The sequence below is a fragment of the Leptosomus discolor genome, chromosome 1 (assembly GCF_034619465.1).
Source record: "Leptosomus discolor isolate bLepDis1 chromosome 1, bLepDis1.hap2, whole genome shotgun sequence".
Lineage (NCBI taxonomy): Eukaryota > Metazoa > Chordata > Aves > Leptosomiformes > Leptosomidae > Leptosomus > Leptosomus discolor.
In genome coordinates this window covers 205,697,448-205,718,761 of record NC_141391.1, presented here as the reverse complement: position 1 = coordinate 205,718,761, position 21,314 = coordinate 205,697,448, and the positions used below count along the sequence as shown (strand labels likewise).

Here is a 21,314-nt window from a genome sequence, read left to right as displayed (position 1 = left end):
AGTAATAAATTAAATTAAATGAGTAATGAAATAATTTTGGAAGCTTGCCCTGAAACTGCATGTGCTTTCTTTTGCTTGAATGTATTAACTAAATATAGGGGGGAAAAAAAGAAAGTAAAAAAGACAAATCTTTCTGTGGCATAACCTTCCTTCTTATTCCAAATAACAAACTTACACAAACTTGGACTGGAAAAATTTAATCTAACCAGCAATCAGTGTTGTTTATTTTATCACAGGTGCTTGTGTCCACACTGAAGGTTGTAACTTCATCTCTCAAGAGCTAGAAAGGAAAAGAAAATCCCTCTTGACTTCTCTCTCCCAAGAATCCCATTACTGATAGCAAGAGACATGGCATTGCATACAGCCCAGAGAATTGACTTTTTATCATGAAACCCAACCTGCAGGAATTTCAGATTTCTGAAATTTTGTTTAAAGATGGCAAGTGTCAGCTCAAGTATAAAATGATTAGAGAGTGGAAAAGAATAGGGAAGGAAAAGGTAAAAAAATTATTTTTTAAAATTAATTTTATAACAACACCCTGGGAGAGTCATTTTTAACACATTGAGGTTACATATCGAGTCTCCAACATTTCATCTAAACTAACTCTATATGGATATTTTACACTTGCATAATTAAGACATTCCATAAAGATGTGTACCTAAGGTAACGAAGAGTGGGAAGTTCTCAAGTGACAAACCCATACTGGCAACCTGACAATTAATGCAGCCGGCATCGACCAAATGGGTATCTTTGCCCTTTCCCAGTTATTCCTATTGCCACTTGGCAAACTTTCCCTGGTGAAACCAAGACAGGACTTAGATTCTGGCCTGAGCTTTTACATTAACATACATCAATTAAAGTCCACGGTCTTACACGCCTGCTTCGATAAAACTCCATTGCGTCTTTGGTAGGACAGCTCTAAAGCAAGACCTTCCGACAACTTGTTCCCAGAGAGCCCTATGTGCCGTAACCCTGATACAGTATCAGCTGAAGTGCAGAACAGCTGGCAAAGCCTCCAGGCTGCCCTGGAGGTAGCAGTATGCTCCACCACTGGCCCCAAGCAGAGCTCTCTGCAAGGGGCTGGAGCAGCAGATCCAACTACTGCTACAGCCAGAAGACGGCTGACAAATTTTCCTTGACATGGAAAATCCCCTATACCAAACATCCACTGTCAAGCAATAGCCTGCAGCATCCTGAAGACTCCTGTAGTTGCCCATACCTACTATAGTCCATGGGGTGTGGTATTCAGGAGAATCAAAATGACCAAAGAGGACAAACACCCAGCAGCAGCAGCTGACCACCTTTGAGACTGGTTGCGAGACACAGGGATCTTCGACATTTATAGCCAATCTCTCCACATAATTTAGCCTCCCTGAGATGACTTGGGTAAGCCACAGTATGTACAGCCATGGGTCAACAGTCTTCAGCCTGCAAGATGACATCCACAGCAAGATCAAGTGACAAGGGATCAGACTCACAGCTGCGGCCTCCTCGGTGATTTCTGTATTTTCTGTTATAATCACTGAACTGAATCATTGCCATCCATTGCAAGTTCTGTCTCAATCCTAATCAAGGGAACTAGAAGCACACTATGGGGAATATCTTGGAGTCCCTAACATAGAAGCCTTCACAAGAAGGCCCTTCTCCAGGCTGCCTGTATGTCTACAAAACACGCACCACATGCCCGATTCAAGGTTAGCAGTGACTGCCTGCTTGAGATAGCAAAGAGAAAATCTCTCTCTGCCAAACCCCAGGTAATGCTGGGCTCGTGGTTTATATTTAATAATGCAGATATTCAACTCTGACAGCAGAATTGTCACCAGAAGTGGGTCAGGGTGCAGTAGGTCCAGAATCAGAGGAATCGCACTCCCTTCCTTCCCTGAGTTGTCCTCATCACAAACTGCCCACAGCAGCCTTCAACATTCCCCCCTTCCCAGGAGAATTGTTTGGTTGCCGTCACTAGTGGGATCTAATATGGGCACCTCCTCAAGGCTATTTCCTCTGCTACCTTGCAAGTAATGACACCAGAAGAAAAGAAAACTGCTTTTCCATAGTTTCCTGGTTGCTATTTATGACTACAAGTTTTGCTTCCCCACCTCCCGTACCCACACAGATAATTTTGTGCAGTCATGCAACAACAATGAGATTACTCCATGGACTAAGAAAAAAGAATCAGGCATTCCTTCTCTTCCAAAGTTCTCTCTTACATTGCAGCAAATTCACTATTGAGAAACTGGTAATAGAAGTCTACCTGAGGCGGCAGCAGTGCAGGTACCAGCAGTACCAACAGCCTTTTCCCTCCAACAGACATAGAAGATAACATGAAAGACTAATCAAATTATTAAAGTATCTTTCTGCATTTCATCTGTACTTTAACTGATGCTGTTCTATTCTGACATATGCCAGGCTGATGTAAGAGTCTAACTTTGCAAGAAAAGGGTTGTAAAATTATTTTTTTTTCTTTCTGCAAGACATGTAACCTACACACTGGATGGCTCGCTAGAGCCTACCATAGACAGTAGGTTTACAAGTAGTTTTGCATTCATATATTAAGCAAGCAAAACACAGATAAAACCTCTTAAAACTCACTTCTGTGGTTTCCAGAAAGGTCTTGCGTCCCTTCAGACTCCAAATGTGGCACTCAGGAGGATGTAAATCTAGCTCCATGCAATGAGGTGTAGAAATACATCTCTCTTCAGGAGGTACCAGGATTTCCCAGCCATAACTACTGATGTAAGACATAGGTCATATTCAGCATATGCTGAATTTGTGCCTGAACACCAACAGCTGCTTAGATTCTATGTAGGATTTTCTATTGAATGGGACGGTTTTGAGGACAGGACTGAAAAATGGGACACGATCTGAAGTACTTAGACATAGGTGGGGTCTGGAAACTTGCACCATGTATAACATTTTCTGGCAATATCTGAGAATTCTGGCACACCAAGGTGTCACCTAGAGACAGATGTTAAAAAGAACAGCACTCAGATGATGTTAATTTCTCAATGCAGGTGGTGTAGTGTCTTTCACGCCCACCAAAAGAAATTTTAAATTGTAAACAGCCCACATTTGGAGCAAGTTTAGAAAGTGAGCAAACGAACACAAGCATGGAGTGTAACCTACTGCACAGTAATCAGTGGTCATGGGCATACCACAAGCAGAACATGTTTAGAGCCCAAAGACTAAGCTTTGGAAAAGCCAAAATTAAGCTAATAAAAATGGGTGTTTGAGAGCTGTTAATAGAACAGTTTTCTGTCAGAAAATACTTCACTAATTGTTAAACAAATAGATAAAATACATGTTATCACACATTAATTCTGTCCAAATATTCCATAACATGTTATTGAAACATTTCACTTCGATGTCAATAAGTATGTTAGTTTGCTTGTATTTTGATTTTCACATGAAGTGTATCTTGTGACATAACCAAACAGTCAAAATGGTGATTGAAATTAATCCCTTAAACCCTGGTGAAATAGGACTGAATTCTGTTTCAATATTTCTCAAATAGAAACAGTTATTTGGAAGCTGCACATCCAACAGTCTTAATAAAATTAAACTGTCTGAAATTTTGTGTTCTTGCAACAAAGTGCAATTTTGACAACCATCATTTGCATTCCATGTGCAGGATTTATCTCCCAAATATGCTTTAATTGAACTAGAATATATGAATTTAAATCCAAACAGGCACACTCAGAAATATGCTGGATATTACTAAAAGATATAGCTCACCGCATTGGTTTTTTTCTTTTTACCATCAACCGTAGAAAGCTTTATTCCAAGCCCAATCACACTTTCAGTTACAAAACATGTGGCAAAAAATAACAGTTAACACGCAAGATCTGCCATATTTCTACTTGCCTCTATTCTCATACTGGGTTTTCCATATTGAGGGATGGAGAATAAACCTCTCCCATTTTTAACATAATGAATATACCTAATGGTAGCAAAGAAAAGTTTTTATTATTTTTAATTTCATTTCACAAATCTTTTACTCTCCCCAAGACGCCATTTGTTAGTGCAACAATCCAGCACAGTGCTAGTTGCTGAGGTATACATGGTTAAACTAATTTCACCTTCAACCAAAACCGCAATGGTTTCCCTCCCCCTTTTTTTTTTTTTTTTAAAGGTAATGAAAGCCGTATATTCACCATTTTACATTTCTAAAAATACTTCCATTCCAGAGTACAGAACGGTTTTGTAACAGTGACAGGCTGAGAAAGCAATAGCCTTATCCTTTATCACCCATAGAACTCCTGCTGTACTTTTTTTCGTAAAATATATTTTGTGCAAAATTAAGTTCTGTGTAGGTCTGTACCGTAATTTGGAAAAAACTGTGTATAAAATGTACTTAATTGTTAAAAACAATCCCAACATCAAACAACAGAGAAAGAAGAAACAGATCAGATGCAGCTGAAGTTTTCACATGAGAAACTAAATATAGTATGTTCTTAAAGCTCCAGTAATACATTCTTTCAAAAACCAGAATGCACTTTGGTCATTATTAAACATTAGTACAGAGGCAAATAAAATACAAAATGCTTGTTTGTGTTGCTTTATATATAAAAATATTTTTATACCACATAAGTTTAAGATACATTACTTCAAATCTTTTGAGATTCTGAAGATTAGCAAACATAGTGCAATGTCCAGACTCTTTTCAGTTCATTACTTGTCGTTTTTCAATAAGAAGCCACTATTTTAGAAACATAAAATGTAAGAATACTTGTGCCTGGTGATATTAATCCTCCCAAAATAACTTGTAGATGGGAAGTTTGTTTCAAGAAGCTTAATTCTACACAGGTGAACACCTATTTTAGTCACACTGCAGAATCACCAGTCAGTAGGACTGGTCCATATGGGAGGCAAGGAGAGAAGGCAGAGGGAGAGGTGGGAAACCCAAGGCCAGCAAAGCGCTAGGGAATGACCTCTGCTGGGGAGGAACGGAGGTTATTTGAAGACACAAATCAGCCAAATACCAGGCTTCACGAGCTCTGCCGCTCACTGGAGGAGCTCGTTTTCTGTGTTTCACTGTTCTTAAACTTCAATGTGGTATGAATGGCATATACTATAGTGTACAAGAGGAGAGCATCTATCTATCTTATGCTCAGTCATTCATAGCATTTCTTTCACCAGTAAATCTTGTTTAAATATTCAACATATAATATATACTGCTCCATAGTTCACCATAATATATTCCAATTAATATACATTTATATGTATATATATAAAGTTTCTCATTAAAAGTAACAATAAAAAGTGCACATATCGAGCATGCACAGTCAGAGCTGCGCAGAACAGCCCAGTATTTCAAATAAATACAATATTTAATTTTATCAAAATATCATACAGCATGGTAACCATTTACAATTATTGCTCTAATAAAAGTGTTATCAAAGAGCACTTGTTGACTTGTTATATAATACCTTATTAATATCCCAGGATATTTAAACTGCAGTCTATATGAGTTTAGATCCTGGAATTACTCAAAATATTCAAAATTCCCACCTGCTTCTATTAACAATATAAAATATTTCTGCTACCTGTCATACTGTATTGTCAGTACTTTGTTTTTTGTATATATCTCACTTTTCTATTGCAACCAAACATCTGTGCATGTTATGTTGTCCTCATAAATGATTGGTGCAAAACAAATATCCTAAGCAATTCTACTACACTATCAAAACTGAAATGACTTCCATATAGCCTTGCTGTAACTAAAGATACTCAGCATTGGCTTCAGCGTTAACAACAGATACAATAATTTAGAGTAATCCACTTCCAGGATTTCAAGTTCTCAGACACACAGTTTTTGACCCTTCCCAAATCTGACCCTTTCCAAAACTAAACAAATAAGTTTGAAAATAAAATATAAATGTCAACTAACATAAAACAGTGAGAAGATGAAATAAATACAAAGATTGCACAAGACAGTCAGATGTAAACACTTCTGTTTTCCAAACAACATCCTTGAAGAGGTTGTAGCATCTGAAATACAGGTTCAGTGGCTGCTTTGAGGCAGTTTTGTCAATCAATGAGCTTTCCTATAACACTGTGTTATCTCATCTTCTTTATATAATGTCAAGATTTGATCTTCCAGAGCTGGAAAAGTTAGAGCAGTAAGTCAACATTATTTCTCATCTCAGTTTTCTGTTTTACCAGAACTGCAACACCACCACATTTTTTTTTTCTAATTGCATTTGCTGCATGTTCTATGATACACAAAACTAATTTTACATTCATTTACCTAAAACAGGAAAAAAAAGTGCAGATGTAAGCAAACTCAACGGCCAGTTAAGGGTTTTGTGCTATAAGCTTGTGGAAACCAATGTGCCTCAACTTGAATCTAAATAGTTTCCAGAGTTTGTAGTTCAGAGGGTGCCGAGTGCAGGACCTAACAAGGCAGCCCTTCAGCCATGACGAAACGACACTGTGTAAGATTGGTCACGGTAATGCTGCATCTACTGTAATACTTGACTGCAGTGCAAGACAAGGAGAGCTTGCATCTTTCTGCATCCTTTAAAGGGCTACAAAGTCCAGAGTGAGGAATTCAAGAGAGAAACCAGATCTGGGATATGAAGAAAAGTTAAATAAGCTCTTGTACTTATGAGTACATGTCTCTGTATTTATGTCTAAGAATTCTTGGTAATCACGTGTCCTAAATGCAGTTAGAAGGCTAGAAAAATGCAAAAAAAAAATGTTAAAAGGGTTGCTTTGACAAATATATCGTTATTCTTCTGGTATAGCTTAAATTTCATAACCATTTTCAAACAACAAATCTTCTAGTTAATACAGTCAAGAATTCATTAGGCTACAACGTATGATCCATCTATCATAACATTCTGAATGCCATGGTGAAAAAAAGGATGTTTATCAAACAGTTACCTTTAGATTAAATCCAAGCAAGTCACTGATGACACCTGAAACAGCTGACAGGATGACAACTTGGGTGATATTATAAAGCAGTGGATTCATTGTAAGCCCATATAACCTAAAGGGACTGTCCAGCTCCTAGTAATGCAAACCAATGATATAATTAAAAAAAAACAAAATTACACAAATACACATACATATTGAGCAATATTAGATAGTTTAGGAAGTCTTCAAGTCACAGTGGAGTAAAACATTCTCCTATTCTTCTGCATGTGCAAGAAAATACTCATCACATTGACTGTTGACTGGTGGTGTCTAAATAACCCTTCCAAAAATTGGAGGCTACCCATCTAGAGCATCTACCAACTTGCTCATGGAGCCAGGAAAATAGAGCTAGTTTTCCTGGCACCAAGGTGCCATCATTTTAGAATTCCTTATAGTTTTCCAGAAATCACCTTCTGTGTTAAATGAACTGACAGACAGCAGAACCACAAGAAAAAAACAAGAAAGGTTTTCCACAGTGACAGGCAATGAAAAATGAACAAAAATGTCTTTTCTAATGTAATTCCCCTCCTTTTCCATTAATTTTGAGATTACTGAACATAGCCAGAAAAGGAATAGAAAGGACAAAAATACTAATAACCACTTAACTGCCTATATTTTACTTTTATTTTTATTGGAAGGATCAAAATATTAGCCAAAATTAATCCACAACAAAACTTGAACAAAGATGTAATTTCACAAATTTTCAATTACTGGTGTGTGAATAAAATCACCCAAACTTTTCTGGCCTAGAAATATGTCAAAAAAAGGAAAAAAAAAAAAAAAAGGAGTTTTAAAATATAAGAGTCTAACAGCTTATATAAAGTCTAACAGCTATCACTGCTTTGGTCATTTATATTTTCTAGCTTTAAATTCACCCTCATCCCTCTCCTGCATGACATCCCGGGCCTTGAACAAGACCTTATAAACCCTTTTTAATAAAGAAGAATTTCAGAGCTCTGATTCTTCTTTCAAAAGAGGTGAAATAAGAATGAACAACCTTTTCATTTAGATGTAATGTGGTATAAAACTCCTCTGTAAATACAAAAGACACAAAAGACATGATTCTGAGAAGAACAGCAGAGAAATTCTTTAAGGAAAAAGTTTTTAGATTTTGGATTCATCTTACCAATTTAGGGAGTAAGGAAATAGTAAGAATATTATCAATATATTCAGTAAAAGCTTAAGGATCAAAATAATCCAAAACAAAAATTAAAAAAAAAAAAAAACAAAAACCAAAAACCAACAAAACAAAACAAACTACTCCATTTAGCCACTTAGCATTGATCACTAACTACCAAGAATTCATTTAAAGCTCATACTAGGTGGCTTGGAAAGCCCATCTCAGTTTTGGGCATGTTCTCACAGTAAGTGAGTGATGGTCTGGGATTTGTGCCACAACAGCCAAGTCCCCTGTTGGAAAGGCCAGGTCAGTTGATACATTTCTGGAAAGAGTAAAACATGAACATTTTTTTGAAAACACCACCAAAAGCTTGAAAGAGACTGAAGTGAATCAGATCAAGGGCTGATCAGCATCCCGATACCAACAGCAGCTACTTCTCACCCCACCTCCATTCTGACAGCACACAAACATTTCAGCTCATGAGATACCCTGAATCCATTGTGTCTTGTCTAGTCTACTTGTCCAGCCTCTCCTTGAATCCAGCTAACCTTTGTGCCTTCACAGTGCCCTCTGACCAACAGTTGCACAAGTCTGCTACCTGATGCACAGAGAATATTTCCTTTTGTTTGTTCCAAAACCAGGTCCTAAAAGCTTTGCTGTCCCTTACTCTTCTAGGGGACACAGTCAGTAACTGACTTAGGCTCTCCACATTTCATAACTCTCAACTCAAGCTGTTTCTTTGTCAGCTTTGAGTTCTTGCTGACTCCGTCAGTCCTCTCATGGAAAGTGCTGCGTACTTTTTTGAGATGAGGGGAGCTGGTGGGGAGAATTACTCAGCTGATGAGAAGAAATACTCTATCATCTCAGCTCCTAGCTGGCTAGATTAAACAGAGTTTAAGCTTCATTTTAGGAACTGCTCCTCAGTTCTTGAGTCAGAGGTCAACAAGGTAAGTGATCAAAATTCAACGTGTGGTAGAATGTCAGTAAGGTCTTAAAGCACCACTATGTGCAAAAAACCCCAACTGCTTCTCTTGATAGGCTTGAATTTTCCCGACTGCAGAGGAAAGGTATAGAGGCACTGAAAGATGTGTTTCAGTTTTACTGTATGATAATCCAGCCATGCCCTCTACTGATGGGGATCCCTGCACATGGAATCAGCATCAGTTGTGCTCGACTCAAACATGGTAGGAGGGGTGTGTGGAGTGAAGGAAATTTATCTGAGGGGGAGGAAAATATTTTTACATTTGCCAGTCATTCCTGGGGAACTGCTGCTCTACATGACCACTCTAAATGAAGTGATACCCTGAAGGAGAAATCAAAATACCCTACTTCTGAACCCAAGAATAATGTATAACAAGATCCTAATACTGAAAGCTGAAGCTAGACAAATTTAATTTAAAAATAGTTTACACAACAGCAGAAGTGATTAAGCACTGAAACACCATGCTAAGACACGTGGGGAGGTAAGTCATGAATTTTTTTTTTTTTTTTGTAGTGTCAGGACTGGCTTCCTCTTCGAAAGCCCACTTTACTCAATTATAAGTTACATACTGTTAATTTTAGTATAAAACTAAACATATAGTATAAATTCAGTATAAATAAAACCACATAAGGAATACTAGATCTAAATTATTTTATTTGTTCATAAAAGCCAAACCTAAAATAAAAAAAGTTTTTCAAGTGTTAAATTTATCATTCTTATTTGGCATTCAGGTAACCCTTAAGTAAGTTTTGGATTAAGGAAATGTTTAGTCTGAAGGAAAATGACACACTTCTGGAGCAAGAGTTAAGCTCCCAGACAACTGAAAGAACAAAGGAACTTGCTTCCCAAATTATGACAGATCTGTGAGTTCGAAAGAACAGAACAATGCAGCAGAGGCAATTTAGGCTCAAATGCATCTTCCTGAGAACATCAATCACTGCTCTGTTAATAACAAAAACAAGAAGAAGAAGAAGTTTAAAAAAGCCCTAAGCAGTCCATGCTCTATCTCCACATGAGTGAAAGTAAGATGAGTTTTTTCTGTAGAATTCTAGAAATGGGAAGTAATAAAAAAAAAAAAAATCATGTTCTCTCACCATGAAGAAATATCTTCTACCCACCAAATATAGTTGGCTGGCAATCAGGATAATATTGCATAAGCAAAAAGCTTTTCTACTAATCAGTAAAATTCCATGCAAAAAAAAAATTGCCAAATAGTCCAACGAGAACAGCTACCTTAAATATTTAATTACATTAAATGAAGTCCTTATCTTTAATTCACTTATAAATAGACCTATGTAACAATTTCTGTCTTCCAAAAGGATTCTTCTATGACAGTAAGTAAAGAAGACATCAAGTATAATATAGTTCTAACTTGAAATACTAACCACCGACAGTTTTTAAGAGGAACTATTTTTGTGGAAGAATACAAATTCTCCAGCAGCTTAATACTGGAAACAGTGGCACTCAAAACAGACAACAAAATTGCATCATTTATTTCTCAAGGGTTTATCATTCTGTCCATCCCACAGTACCTTCTGTCATGCTGCTCATATACTGTTAAAAATAAAGCTTGTTGTATATAATAGTAATTTGTAATCCACAATGATAGCAACATAGACTGTAGTGTATGAATAAGCAGCATCGCTATGAGTTACAGAGCAGATTTAAACCAAAGCATACTGTACTGCCTGCAGAAGTAACACAACTGGCTCCTTAAGTAATCTATTCTGCTTCTTAGTTATATATAATATGGTAACACAATTTTCTTACCTTCAATAACTTAGTAGCAAGTTTTAAAACATTGTTCACTAGTGTCAGTTCCTCCTTCTTATTAGGCTTTTTCTCCATTTTCAAGTACAAGTTTATCTGATGTAAATAAAACATGAGTATCACCACTTAGAATTTAAAGGAATTAATTTGAAAATATTTAATAATAAAATGAAATAAAATCTAAGCTACAGAAGCAAAGTTGCAGAAAGGAAGTGACGCTATGTGATGCTATGATATATTTAACCACCTTGTTGTAGGGTGATTATTGAAATAAAGGCCACAGACATCTAAACAAAGCAACTGAATATTATGAGATCTCCCTAAAAAGGTCACTGTAAATTTCTTATATGCGTTAAAAATAAAAAACTATGCCTAATATATTCCAAGGTGTATTAAGCTCCTGAACTATCAATTTCATTTTAAAGTAAATTATGCTTTTACAGGCAAAGACAGTCCAGTCTTTAAAATTACTGACTTCCACTATTCACGTGTTTATAAACAGGAATAAACGAAGACTACAGGCTCTATCTAGCAACTCTGAAAAAATGGTAGGTAATAAACACTAGGAAGGTTCAAATCTCTTTTATCGGTTACTACAATTTCACTAATTTATGAAAAAAAAAAAATCAACATTCACTAACAAACTTTGAATCAGGAGAGAAGTTTGAATGAATGTGTATATGCACAGCCATCTACCACAGCTATTCTGACACTTCAAACCAGCAAGATGACAACTTTGATCAGACCATAGGTTGTATTTTACTCAACAAGGAACCACTGAGGCACTTAATTTACAAGACCAATTAAAAACATTTTCAGAAGGACTTGAAGAGTTACAGGCAAACAGCTTACAGTCAAAAAATCCTTTGATGCAAAATGATTCATCTTTCAGTTTCCCTAATCATGAAATTCATAGGATGAATATAAAGCACACAGAAGTGGCTGGAACTTTGCCTACAGAAAGTAGAAATTTGCAATTTCACCTTATCCGTGAAGCATTTCTATTGAATCTGGGGCTTGAGGCTTATTTGTCCTTTGGTGTTTTTTTTGTTGTATTTTTTGTTTATTTCTTTTAAAGCTTCATTCTCTTCTCAGCAAACCTAATAACACTAGTGTGCGATTTTCAAGGACACCAGTTCCGATGTGCTTTTTTAGATCAAGTGAGTCAATTGTTTGAGCTTGACCTCTCATGAAATGCCAAAATGTCTCAAGAACACTGCAAACATGCTGTGGTATCCAGCTAGTATGTGAAACCAGTCCAAAATGAGTTCCACTCAGGGTGACGTGTATCCTTCTTATTTTCTAAGAGACAATTGTGAATTCTATTTTGGTTTTCATTTCATAAAGCTCTCAAGCATTTTTGAGGGAAATGACTTATAACAGGATAAGCTGGATTCAATACAAAGCTAAGTGTCGAATGACATAGCACTTTCTGAACTTTTACATCTTTTACATTTTTTTTTTTAAAGTTCTGGGGACATAGAGAGAGTGCTTCTTTCAATGTCCATGCTGGCTTAAAATGCTCAAATGCTGACTCCCATGAAGAGCATAGTATAGAAACCTATGAAAGCAAAACAAAGTCTTGACATTGTCTGTCTCTCTCACCTTGCTCTCTGCATTTTTTTCCAACCTTATCCCAAATATTTCCCTCCATTTTCATTCCAGAAACAGATGACAAACTTCCCTGGGCCATTAGGCTATTCGCACTCTCAGGATCAACAGATCAGTGCAAAGCTCTCTGGGCTCAGAAACTCACAGGTTTCACGCTGGTGAAAAACACAGCATTGAGGACAAGGTGAAGAGGCTTCTCAGTGTCTAGCCTCACCATCTTTAGTAAAGACAGAATGAATTCTCACTGAGCAAAATATATAAGCAGTCATTTATACCATCTGCCATAAGCTTCACATCCTGACTTTGGGACACTCAGTTTGGAAGATTTTGGGTTTTTTTGTTTTCCTGTAGGAAACCTGTGAAGATTTCTTGAGCTGCCTGTTTACCTTGTCCTGAATGCCGTCTCTTGCACCAGTGTAAAACCTCTCCGAGCAGAATGAGATTGCTTCTTACCTAGCACTAACTGAACATGCTTAGCCCAGAAAACTATCAGCAGTGCCAGGCAGAGAAGGACATTCGCAGCACAAACGCTGACTAGAACATTCCTGAGAAGAAAAGTACATAGACCCAACGCCAAGCTTGACAGACAACTGAAAGGAAGAGTTTCCAAGGAGTCTAGAGGAGACTACATGTAATCCACGTAGCAGTCAAAATTATTGGACTGGAAACAGTGACCCACTTGGTAGAGGGTAGGTTTGTTTTCAAATCTTCTACTCTCCCATCCAACACTTTTAAGACCTCAGGTTCCTTTTTCCTGTTTAAAAGCTACTTTTTTATGTTTGTGTTCTGTTAGATCTTTAATTATATCAAATGACATATAGTGATATCTCTAAGCCTGCTCACTTAAACAGAAATTGGGATAAGGCCATGTCAATGTTCTATACAACTTTTAAATCAAGTCACACACTTCTCACAGAAATTGAACTTCAGCTTGTAAAGCATTGTTTCACTACACCATAATTAAGTCCCTAATCCGGACATCTAAAATGCATGCCTGAGACCTACCAGATGAATTACTTATTTAGATATAAGAGTATAGGTCTATACAAATTCTTACCTGCTCAGTAAGTAATATTGAGGTATTGCTGTACTTTTTACTGGTTTCAGATCCAAGAGTAACAAATCTTAAGAGAAAAAGAGTTAGTGAAATGCACCAAATTACAAGTTCCCAATTGTAGTGACAATCAAGGAAGATCTCATGCATGTGAAGCAGCTGAAAACGAAGGAGAAAAAAAAATCATAATTTAATTCAAAGTAACAATTACGTTACAACGTAACAAAATAATTATGTATCTCCCCAACTCCAACAAAAATTTCCCAGTAATAACGATATGGATTGTTTTAAGGCATAAGAGATTTTTTACAATTCAAAATCAACGCTGTGTCAAACATATGAGGTTTGAGAAAAGATAAGCTCTGAAAGGCTCGATCAGAATTTAGACACAACTTTTTTTCATATCCCTGAAGCAATAGAAAAAAAAAATACACTCTAAGACAATTTTAAACTTGTGTTCAAAGACACTACATGGGATAAAAACCAAAACATACCCTCAAATATACTGAATTATATATAAAATTGAATCCAAGCAGAGTTACTGCTAAATTATATTCTTATTAAAATATTTATAGTTATAGTATAGCTACCAGGAAAACATATTAGCATTAACTAGGGAAAAAAGTGGAAAAAAATACATCCAGAAGCCATTCAGAAGCTTCACTGTATTCTGAAATAGAAGATCAAGGAAAAATTTTAAGTAGTAAAAACTGCCTTTAAACGTAGATTCGCTTACTAAAAGATATTCCACTAGGGGGCAGGCTAATATAGCCAACAATCTTGTTTCTCACAAAAATCATCAATCAAGGTCAATCTCAACTGTCTTTCCAAAAGTCTGTTTCAAAGCAAAATGTTAGGGAAAAATCCCGTGTTCCACAGATTTAAAAATAATATCATGTTAGGAATTACGCTATCAATAAGTTTCTTTAGCTCTTACAGAATAATATTCTAAAGCAGATAAAACGAACAATACAAAATGGAGCTTTATCTTCAAAAAGCTGTAGCAGCTGTTACTGATTTTTCACTGTGGTCTTTCAACTTAGTAGGAACCATCATGCAAAAGGCACTCAAAATTATTTTAAAACCTATTTAAGTCACAGCTGCTTCTATACAAGCAAGATTTCCTCACCTGTGCACAACAGATAAACACAACTGAGATCGTCAACAGGAAGGCAGATGAAACTATCACATCAACTGAGCGTTGAGGACCTCGACGCTGAAAATTCAAGGATATGCATATCCGTGAGTGAAAACCTACCCAATCAGTGCTGATATGCAGCATATCCAGTTAGAGGCACACCTTGAACCTACGTTTCATCACGGCTCGCAATTTGGCAATCTATGTTCCAAACACCGTATTAGATCCTAATATCATCACTATACTTGAATACCCCTAAAGGCACGTGAGATTAATTCAGGTGCAAGCATTTCAAAATAACTGTGAGAAAACAAAATATTCACCACTTGCTCAGTCAGCTCCTTCATGATGTGAAGTAACTTTCATTTAATCAGCGTTCCCTGACATAACAAATGCAATACGGCACTAGGCTTTAGCCCTAAGTATCAATCAGTGCTAACAAAAGATTTGGGGACACTAGATCACGACAGCATATCAAGATATGATTTTACATGGTTGGTATATTCCATTGCTTGCCTCTTTGACACACAAAAACTGTAGCTATAAATCACTGCCCCATCGTGGTAGGTGCCATAGTATCATTCTCTCCCCCAGAACAAAACTGGGGAACAAACACACTTGTCTTGAAAGATGCAACCCCAGTGTTTTCAACCATTTTTTTCTTGATTACTGGTACAATGAAATATTTCTACCCATAGACCTTTTAATCATTTTTTTTCTTGCTTACTGGTACAATTAAATGTTTCTACCCGCAGAGCTTTTTCCTCATTTTTTTTCTTTATTAAAGAACTAATCCTGTGCTGCACTGAAACATGTACAAGCTAAACCAGACATTTATTTCTCAACTTTGTTCTTCAGATGTGCTACTAACTGTATAAACATGAGAAGAATGGGAGGTGCACATATGCAAGAACCTGGAGAAAGAGATAGGAAGCTTAATTACTGAAAAAAAATTAAGCACAAATTAGTCCTGCAGGTACGCATGCACTACTTCTGTGCTGAGCCAGAGTGTTTTGCTTGTGCAAGATCTGAGATGTGTATGTACCCCAGCTCACATCTTCACAGGTGGACACGTACACAGACAGGTAACATGCATTTTGGAGAAATGCTATGCCAGTATATGCCAGCAGCACCACTGCACGAGGGCAGCCCTGCTCCTTAGCTGCTTGTCTCCGTTCCTTTCCTTGTGCTGTCAACAGGCATTACAGACAGAGCTGCCCACTGAAACAAGTAAAGCAACAAACGGAGGTGAAAATTACTGCTCCTGACTCGTTATTTTTCAGTTGGGGCAGCTCCCTATGCACCTGCCCCCGGCCACTTAGCCACATAATTACACAAATGTTTCTGATGGTGTAAGAAAAGGTGGAATATACAGATGTGGCTGTGAGGAAAGAAGGCAAGACTCCCTCCAAAACAGTGCTACCGTATGCAGTCTTTAAAGGTATCAAAACCACATTCGGTTGTTCAAGTGGTGTTATCCTCCTTTCCTCCCATCCAGCAACACTAAAAACTATTGATAGCAGATTTCATGTAACCTTTTTTAACTGCTGTTGGAAAGAAGCATAGATGCAAATAAGGGGATTACCACCACTAAAAAGAGACTGTCAGTTGCTGTTCACCGAAAAAAGTTCTATAAAAACCAAACAGGGAAAAAACTAGCTTCATCTGATTTGAATTACCTAACGCAGAGAGAAAAACGGGAAAAAAAAAAACTTGGTGAAACAAAACCAAAAAAACCAACCTTGAGTCAGATAATATGGATCCTTTCACAAAGAATCACCAAAATGCTCTGGCTTGAGAAGATCATTAGAGTGATATAAGGAGATTACTCAAACGTGAACTGAACATCCAATAGAGGGATCGGAATGTCTTACAGATAACACTTGGGCATAATTTCTAGGTTCACCTGGCACATATATGCTCACAGCACAAACAAGCACTGTCTTGCTTCATAAATCCCTTCTGCGTTAGAGACACTAACTGGTTGGGCTCTTACACTAAGGTATTGTTTGTATTGTACTACAAGTGGTCATTTTTACCCAACATACTCACCTGAGAGACTTTTCTGCTAGCATTAGTAAGACAAGACTGCAACTCTGAACACATTCTTTATTCCGAGGTCAAAACTAGGCATTTACTGTCTCACAAGCTGGTTGCACGCAGACACTGCTAGCCCACAGCCACTAAAATGAAGTGTATAGGGAACACGTGCACCAATAGGGGTAAGTGCAACAGGAGGAAAAATTCAGACTAGAATACCAACCTTCCATCAACAGCATATAAGATATTTTATAGTAAAGTGGTAGCAAAAATATACATTATTTTACCTTTAGATAGGACCTGAGAGAAAGCCACATTTTTATATTCTGTACTTTCTTCAAGCGGAAGTGAGGAACCTCTGATTTTCTTGCCCTTCTAGCAGATGTTAGATGACCAAAAAGTTTGGCAAACAGTAGCCTCTGCAGAGAAGAAAAAAAAAATTACTTTAACTGCTAATTGATTTTCAAGGGCATTAAAAAGAAAATGGAGAAAAAGCTTCACTTAATATGTCAAAGTAATGTACAACGTGTAAATTAAAATACATTAATATAGTGCAGAAATAAGAGTAGCATGTTACTAAAAAGAGGAGATACACTAAGTACTTTTTAAAGTCTTCATATTCTGCTGATAAACAAAGTTGAGCTACACTGAGTTCCTTTCTTCAAATTTCAGATAACAGATCTGCTACGGTTTTAAATTTGGGTGAAAATGAAACCTGCCAGTAATTTGCATTAGACAGTGCCTGTACCACAGAAGTTCCAACAGAAATGGTTATTTGAAGCAGGTTAATTCTATTCTACTGTATTAAAACACATATTTTGGCTGGAATATGAGAAAAGAAAGTAAAAAAAAATTTCTTTTGCAGACCAGTAAGTATCTACACTCTGCAGCTAGTAAGGGATATTGATACTCTCTTAAAAGTTTAAATTGCAATAACAAGTAAAAAATTAACAGGTGTATTACTTCAGATGGCAGCTCGCTCAGTCTCCATCCATGGGACTGATCTACCAGCAAAGCAGGCAGGGCTCTTGGCTAGGGTCTGGACTGAGCTGCTTTGAATTAAACTAAAGGTTCTGAATGAAACACGCTGGTAGAACAAACTGGAAATTTAGAGAATTTATTGAAACTCTTCTCCTTGGGGAAAACTGAGACAAACTGGGGCACGACTAAGAGCTGGGTTAATGCATCGAGCCAGAAATCTGAAATGAAAGATCAAAGTTTTCCCTCAGAAATGCTCTCCAGGAAAAAAGGTTTCATTACAGAGACCGTACAGAGACTTCAGCCCTTTGCAACTGAGTCATCTCCTAAACTGTAAGCCCATTGAAGTCTTTGTCATCATTGACCTATGAATCATAGCATGCTGAAGAAAACAAATTTAAAACATCCACAAAGTCAAAAAAATGCAAACATTAAATCTTGTTTTGCTTTGGATGAAGCCTCTCTGTTTACTGTTCGTACCTGTTTATACGTCCTCTCTGCTACACATAGCAGAAAAAAGAAAATCCACACTAGAGACACGCGGACAACAAAACTTATAATAACCATTGAGAGAACCAGAATGTCTCCATTTGATCCAAATGCAGTCACACAAAGTTCAGTGGCAGAATGTGTAGCTAGTTGTTCCAAATCTTTAGCTTGGGAAAGTCGAAAGACAAATGGCATTAAACCCAAGACTAAAGATATGACGTTTCCAAAAATCTGATAACCAATTCCTGGTATGTAGCTGTTCACCTAAAACCAAAAGAAAACAAGGTATATTTTTAATTTCTTAATTAATTTGGAATTTAGTCAATAAATAAATTATTAATGTTATTCTCTTACTATCACAAAGAACACTTTATAACCTGGTAAGTTATATGAAACCTTCAACCAAGCATCTTCACAATTTACTGTTAAGAAAAAGGAAGTCCTCGAAGAGCACTTAACACATAGGAACCAAATATCACAAATCCATTTAAAGACTCAACAACTGAACATCGCAGTTAAAAAGACTCCAGTGCACGTTCTTGTATTAAAAATTAATTCAAGGCTAAATCAGCAAAACGCGCCAATCAGACTGTGTTGCTTTCATCCTGTACATTACTCCTATTTGGGTTTTGCTTTTAGGTTGCATGCTTTTTAAAGGAATGAAAGTGTTCACAGCGCAGACAGGACCAGAGTTCTATCGTGCTGGCTATGGATTTGTTAAGTTCACTTCTACTGTGGATTGCACCCAAAACTGTATCACCTCCGAGTCAGGTACAGCGATCGGAACTACGTTTGTGAGTACACTGCTTTTTAACAAGGTGGAGATGGTAAGCATCAACTTGTCAGAACTCGTGATAGTTTTCTTAAGCTATGCTAGGATTTTATGTTCAACTCTACAAAATGCCTATGTTGTCTACTTTGAAGAAGAATATGACATCAATTAAATGCTTTTCCAACTGTTCTGTGAAGAGTAGTAGGAAAAGGAAGTGAGACATCCCACCCATCCTCTTAGAAGTTTGTTTCCTAAAGAGAACTTTCTTTTCCAATCTTAACTCTAGCATCCAAATGCTCAGATCTATATTCCCAACCCAACATATTAGTTGTTCATCAGAATCAAGGAGATAAAGAATATTAAGAGCATACATCATTTTGGAACAATAAAACAGAGGTTGGCCATGTTAGTAAGCACTTAATTTTAACAACACATTTTATTGTCCCAGCACTTAAGATGTGGTAGCTCTTTTATCTGTTAGTAACAACTAAATCAGTGATGTAAGCCATGGAATGATAATGTCAATAACAGATACTTAAAAAAAAACTCAAAATAAAATAAAGCAAAAAAAGCTACCAACACAAAACAAGCTTATTTTTGGTAGTGCTTAGATTCCTAAATACAATATTTGCATAAAGTAAAAAGAATACTCACTCTGTTCATTATCATACCACTGATTTCAAGCACAGACATGTCTGCTTTCTTGCAGTCATTACCCTCCCATACAATTGCACTTATTTTTTCTAGTCCTGGATTCAAACTGTGGATCCAAGGCAAATGACTCTGGGGAAGACAAGGAATATATTCCATCAGAGATAAAAATCCATTGTTGTGTCAATATGCTTTTGTCAGTAATATGCTGACAAAAAAAACACTTTGACTGACACAAATATTGTTATATAGCACCTGCTTCTACTATATGTTACTGCACCTTAACCACATTCAAGATCACCCACTTCTTTTCCAAGAAATAGCTGTGAGGTCTGTCTTTCCCCAGGCTTCATTTTCTAATAGTGTTGAGTTATTGTGGTTGAGGATTAATTGGCTTCTTTTTTACTCAAACATATCAAAAGAAGAGAAGTATGAAAACACAGGTCTACTTATAAGCCATCTTTAATTTTGCCACATGTTTAATGGAATAATTTATTTTTCTGATTATTATTTTTTCCCCTAACATTCTGAAAAGTATTCTTCTAGGCTCAGCCTAAGGCTAACAATTTTTTTAATTTGCTTTTAACGATATTTGTGTACTTTTCAATCCTTGTTATGGATAAAGGCCCCCTACGTCAACTGTATCTGGCAAGACTCAAAGGGTGTGATAGGAGTCTAATCAATAAACGCTGCTCCAAGAGCCAAGCAATCGCAGCCTAATTACTGAACGCACTTATGGCTTCCTTTACTCCAAACAGAAAACCAAGTGAGAACAGAAGGATCTGGAAAAACGTCGAGGCAACAAGTTCTGCTGTGGCCATTTCCCGAGTTCCCCCAGCCCTGTCCCACTCCTCTCCCATTCAGGTGATTAAAATCGCCCTCAACTGTGCCAGGTCACCTAGCACTATGCACATCAAACTGCTGAAGTGGTGGTGCTTGGGGAGTGGGGGTAGGGTGGAGGTGATATTATTTTTAAAATTTAATTTATCATTGATTAAAAGTAAAGCTTTTTATTTCATTACTTGCTTTATCAGTATTTATCCAAAATCTTCGTATTCTGCTAAGTACTCAATTATCGCCCTTTTTTTGTTCCGTTAGATGAAAAAAAATTATTTATATTGCTAAAACAATACAAATATTAGTTGCAGGACTTGAATCACAGATTTCCAAGATCACCCTGTAGAGGGAGTATCAATACCAGGAGCTGAAACTCAAAAACTCACAATCTATAGTAATCAAACAGAAAAACACTCAACTGCAGAAAACCAAAGTCAGTGCATATACTGTAATTCAACTCCCTATCATAAGGCTTCCATTTTAGTGTTTCTATGGAATGTAACCAAGAAGAACTAAAAAGAAATCAAAAAAGCAAAGACTGTATGAAATCCAAATTGCTGTATCTTTTGGGCTTGGTTTTTTTGGGGGGACGGTGTGGAAGGGGATATGTTACAAATCAACAAATACATAATTTTAAATTCTGGTTATAAGTGAAAAGCCTGTCTTTTGAAATTCTTTTCCTTAGCTAGCATTAAACCATCTCTTGCATGGCATTCCTTAGTACTTATGATGCACTACCAACACATAGGACATGTTTACCCAGAAGAATGTTTCACATTCTCACCATCTCTTTACTTAAATGGTTCAAATCAGCAACGCAATTAACAAGCAATTTAAAGATAAGATTTGTACTACAAATATAACCAGCACTGTGACATCTGAACAGATTTTATCAAATGAAGACTAATACTTGATTGTTAATTATCAAATATTAACCATGGATTCTGTCCAACA

The 21,314-nt window shown here is 36.8% G+C and overlaps 1 protein-coding gene across 1 annotated transcript in view; it reads right to left on the bottom strand.

Moving 5' to 3' along the window:
- Positions 1-5,990: 5,990 nt before the first annotated feature.
- PHTF2 (putative homeodomain transcription factor 2) overlaps positions 5,991-21,314 on the bottom strand; it is a 53,728-nt gene continuing 38,404 nt past the window's right edge. Inside the window, exons 11-18 of the mRNA XM_086462436.1 lie at positions 19,527-19,655; positions 18,092-18,364; positions 16,921-17,052; positions 14,585-14,671; positions 13,459-13,614; positions 10,791-10,886; positions 6,886-7,011; positions 5,991-6,102 (exon numbers count right to left, since the gene is read on the bottom strand). Of these exons, the coding sequence (XP_086318562.1) occupies positions 6,082-6,102; positions 6,886-7,011; positions 10,791-10,886; positions 13,459-13,614; positions 14,585-14,671; positions 16,921-17,052; positions 18,092-18,364; positions 19,527-19,655 (1,020 nt within the window). The 3' untranslated portion in view covers positions 5,991-6,081. The remainder of the gene's footprint in view (positions 6,103-6,885; positions 7,012-10,790; positions 10,887-13,458; positions 13,615-14,584; positions 14,672-16,920; positions 17,053-18,091; positions 18,365-19,526; positions 19,656-21,314) is intronic.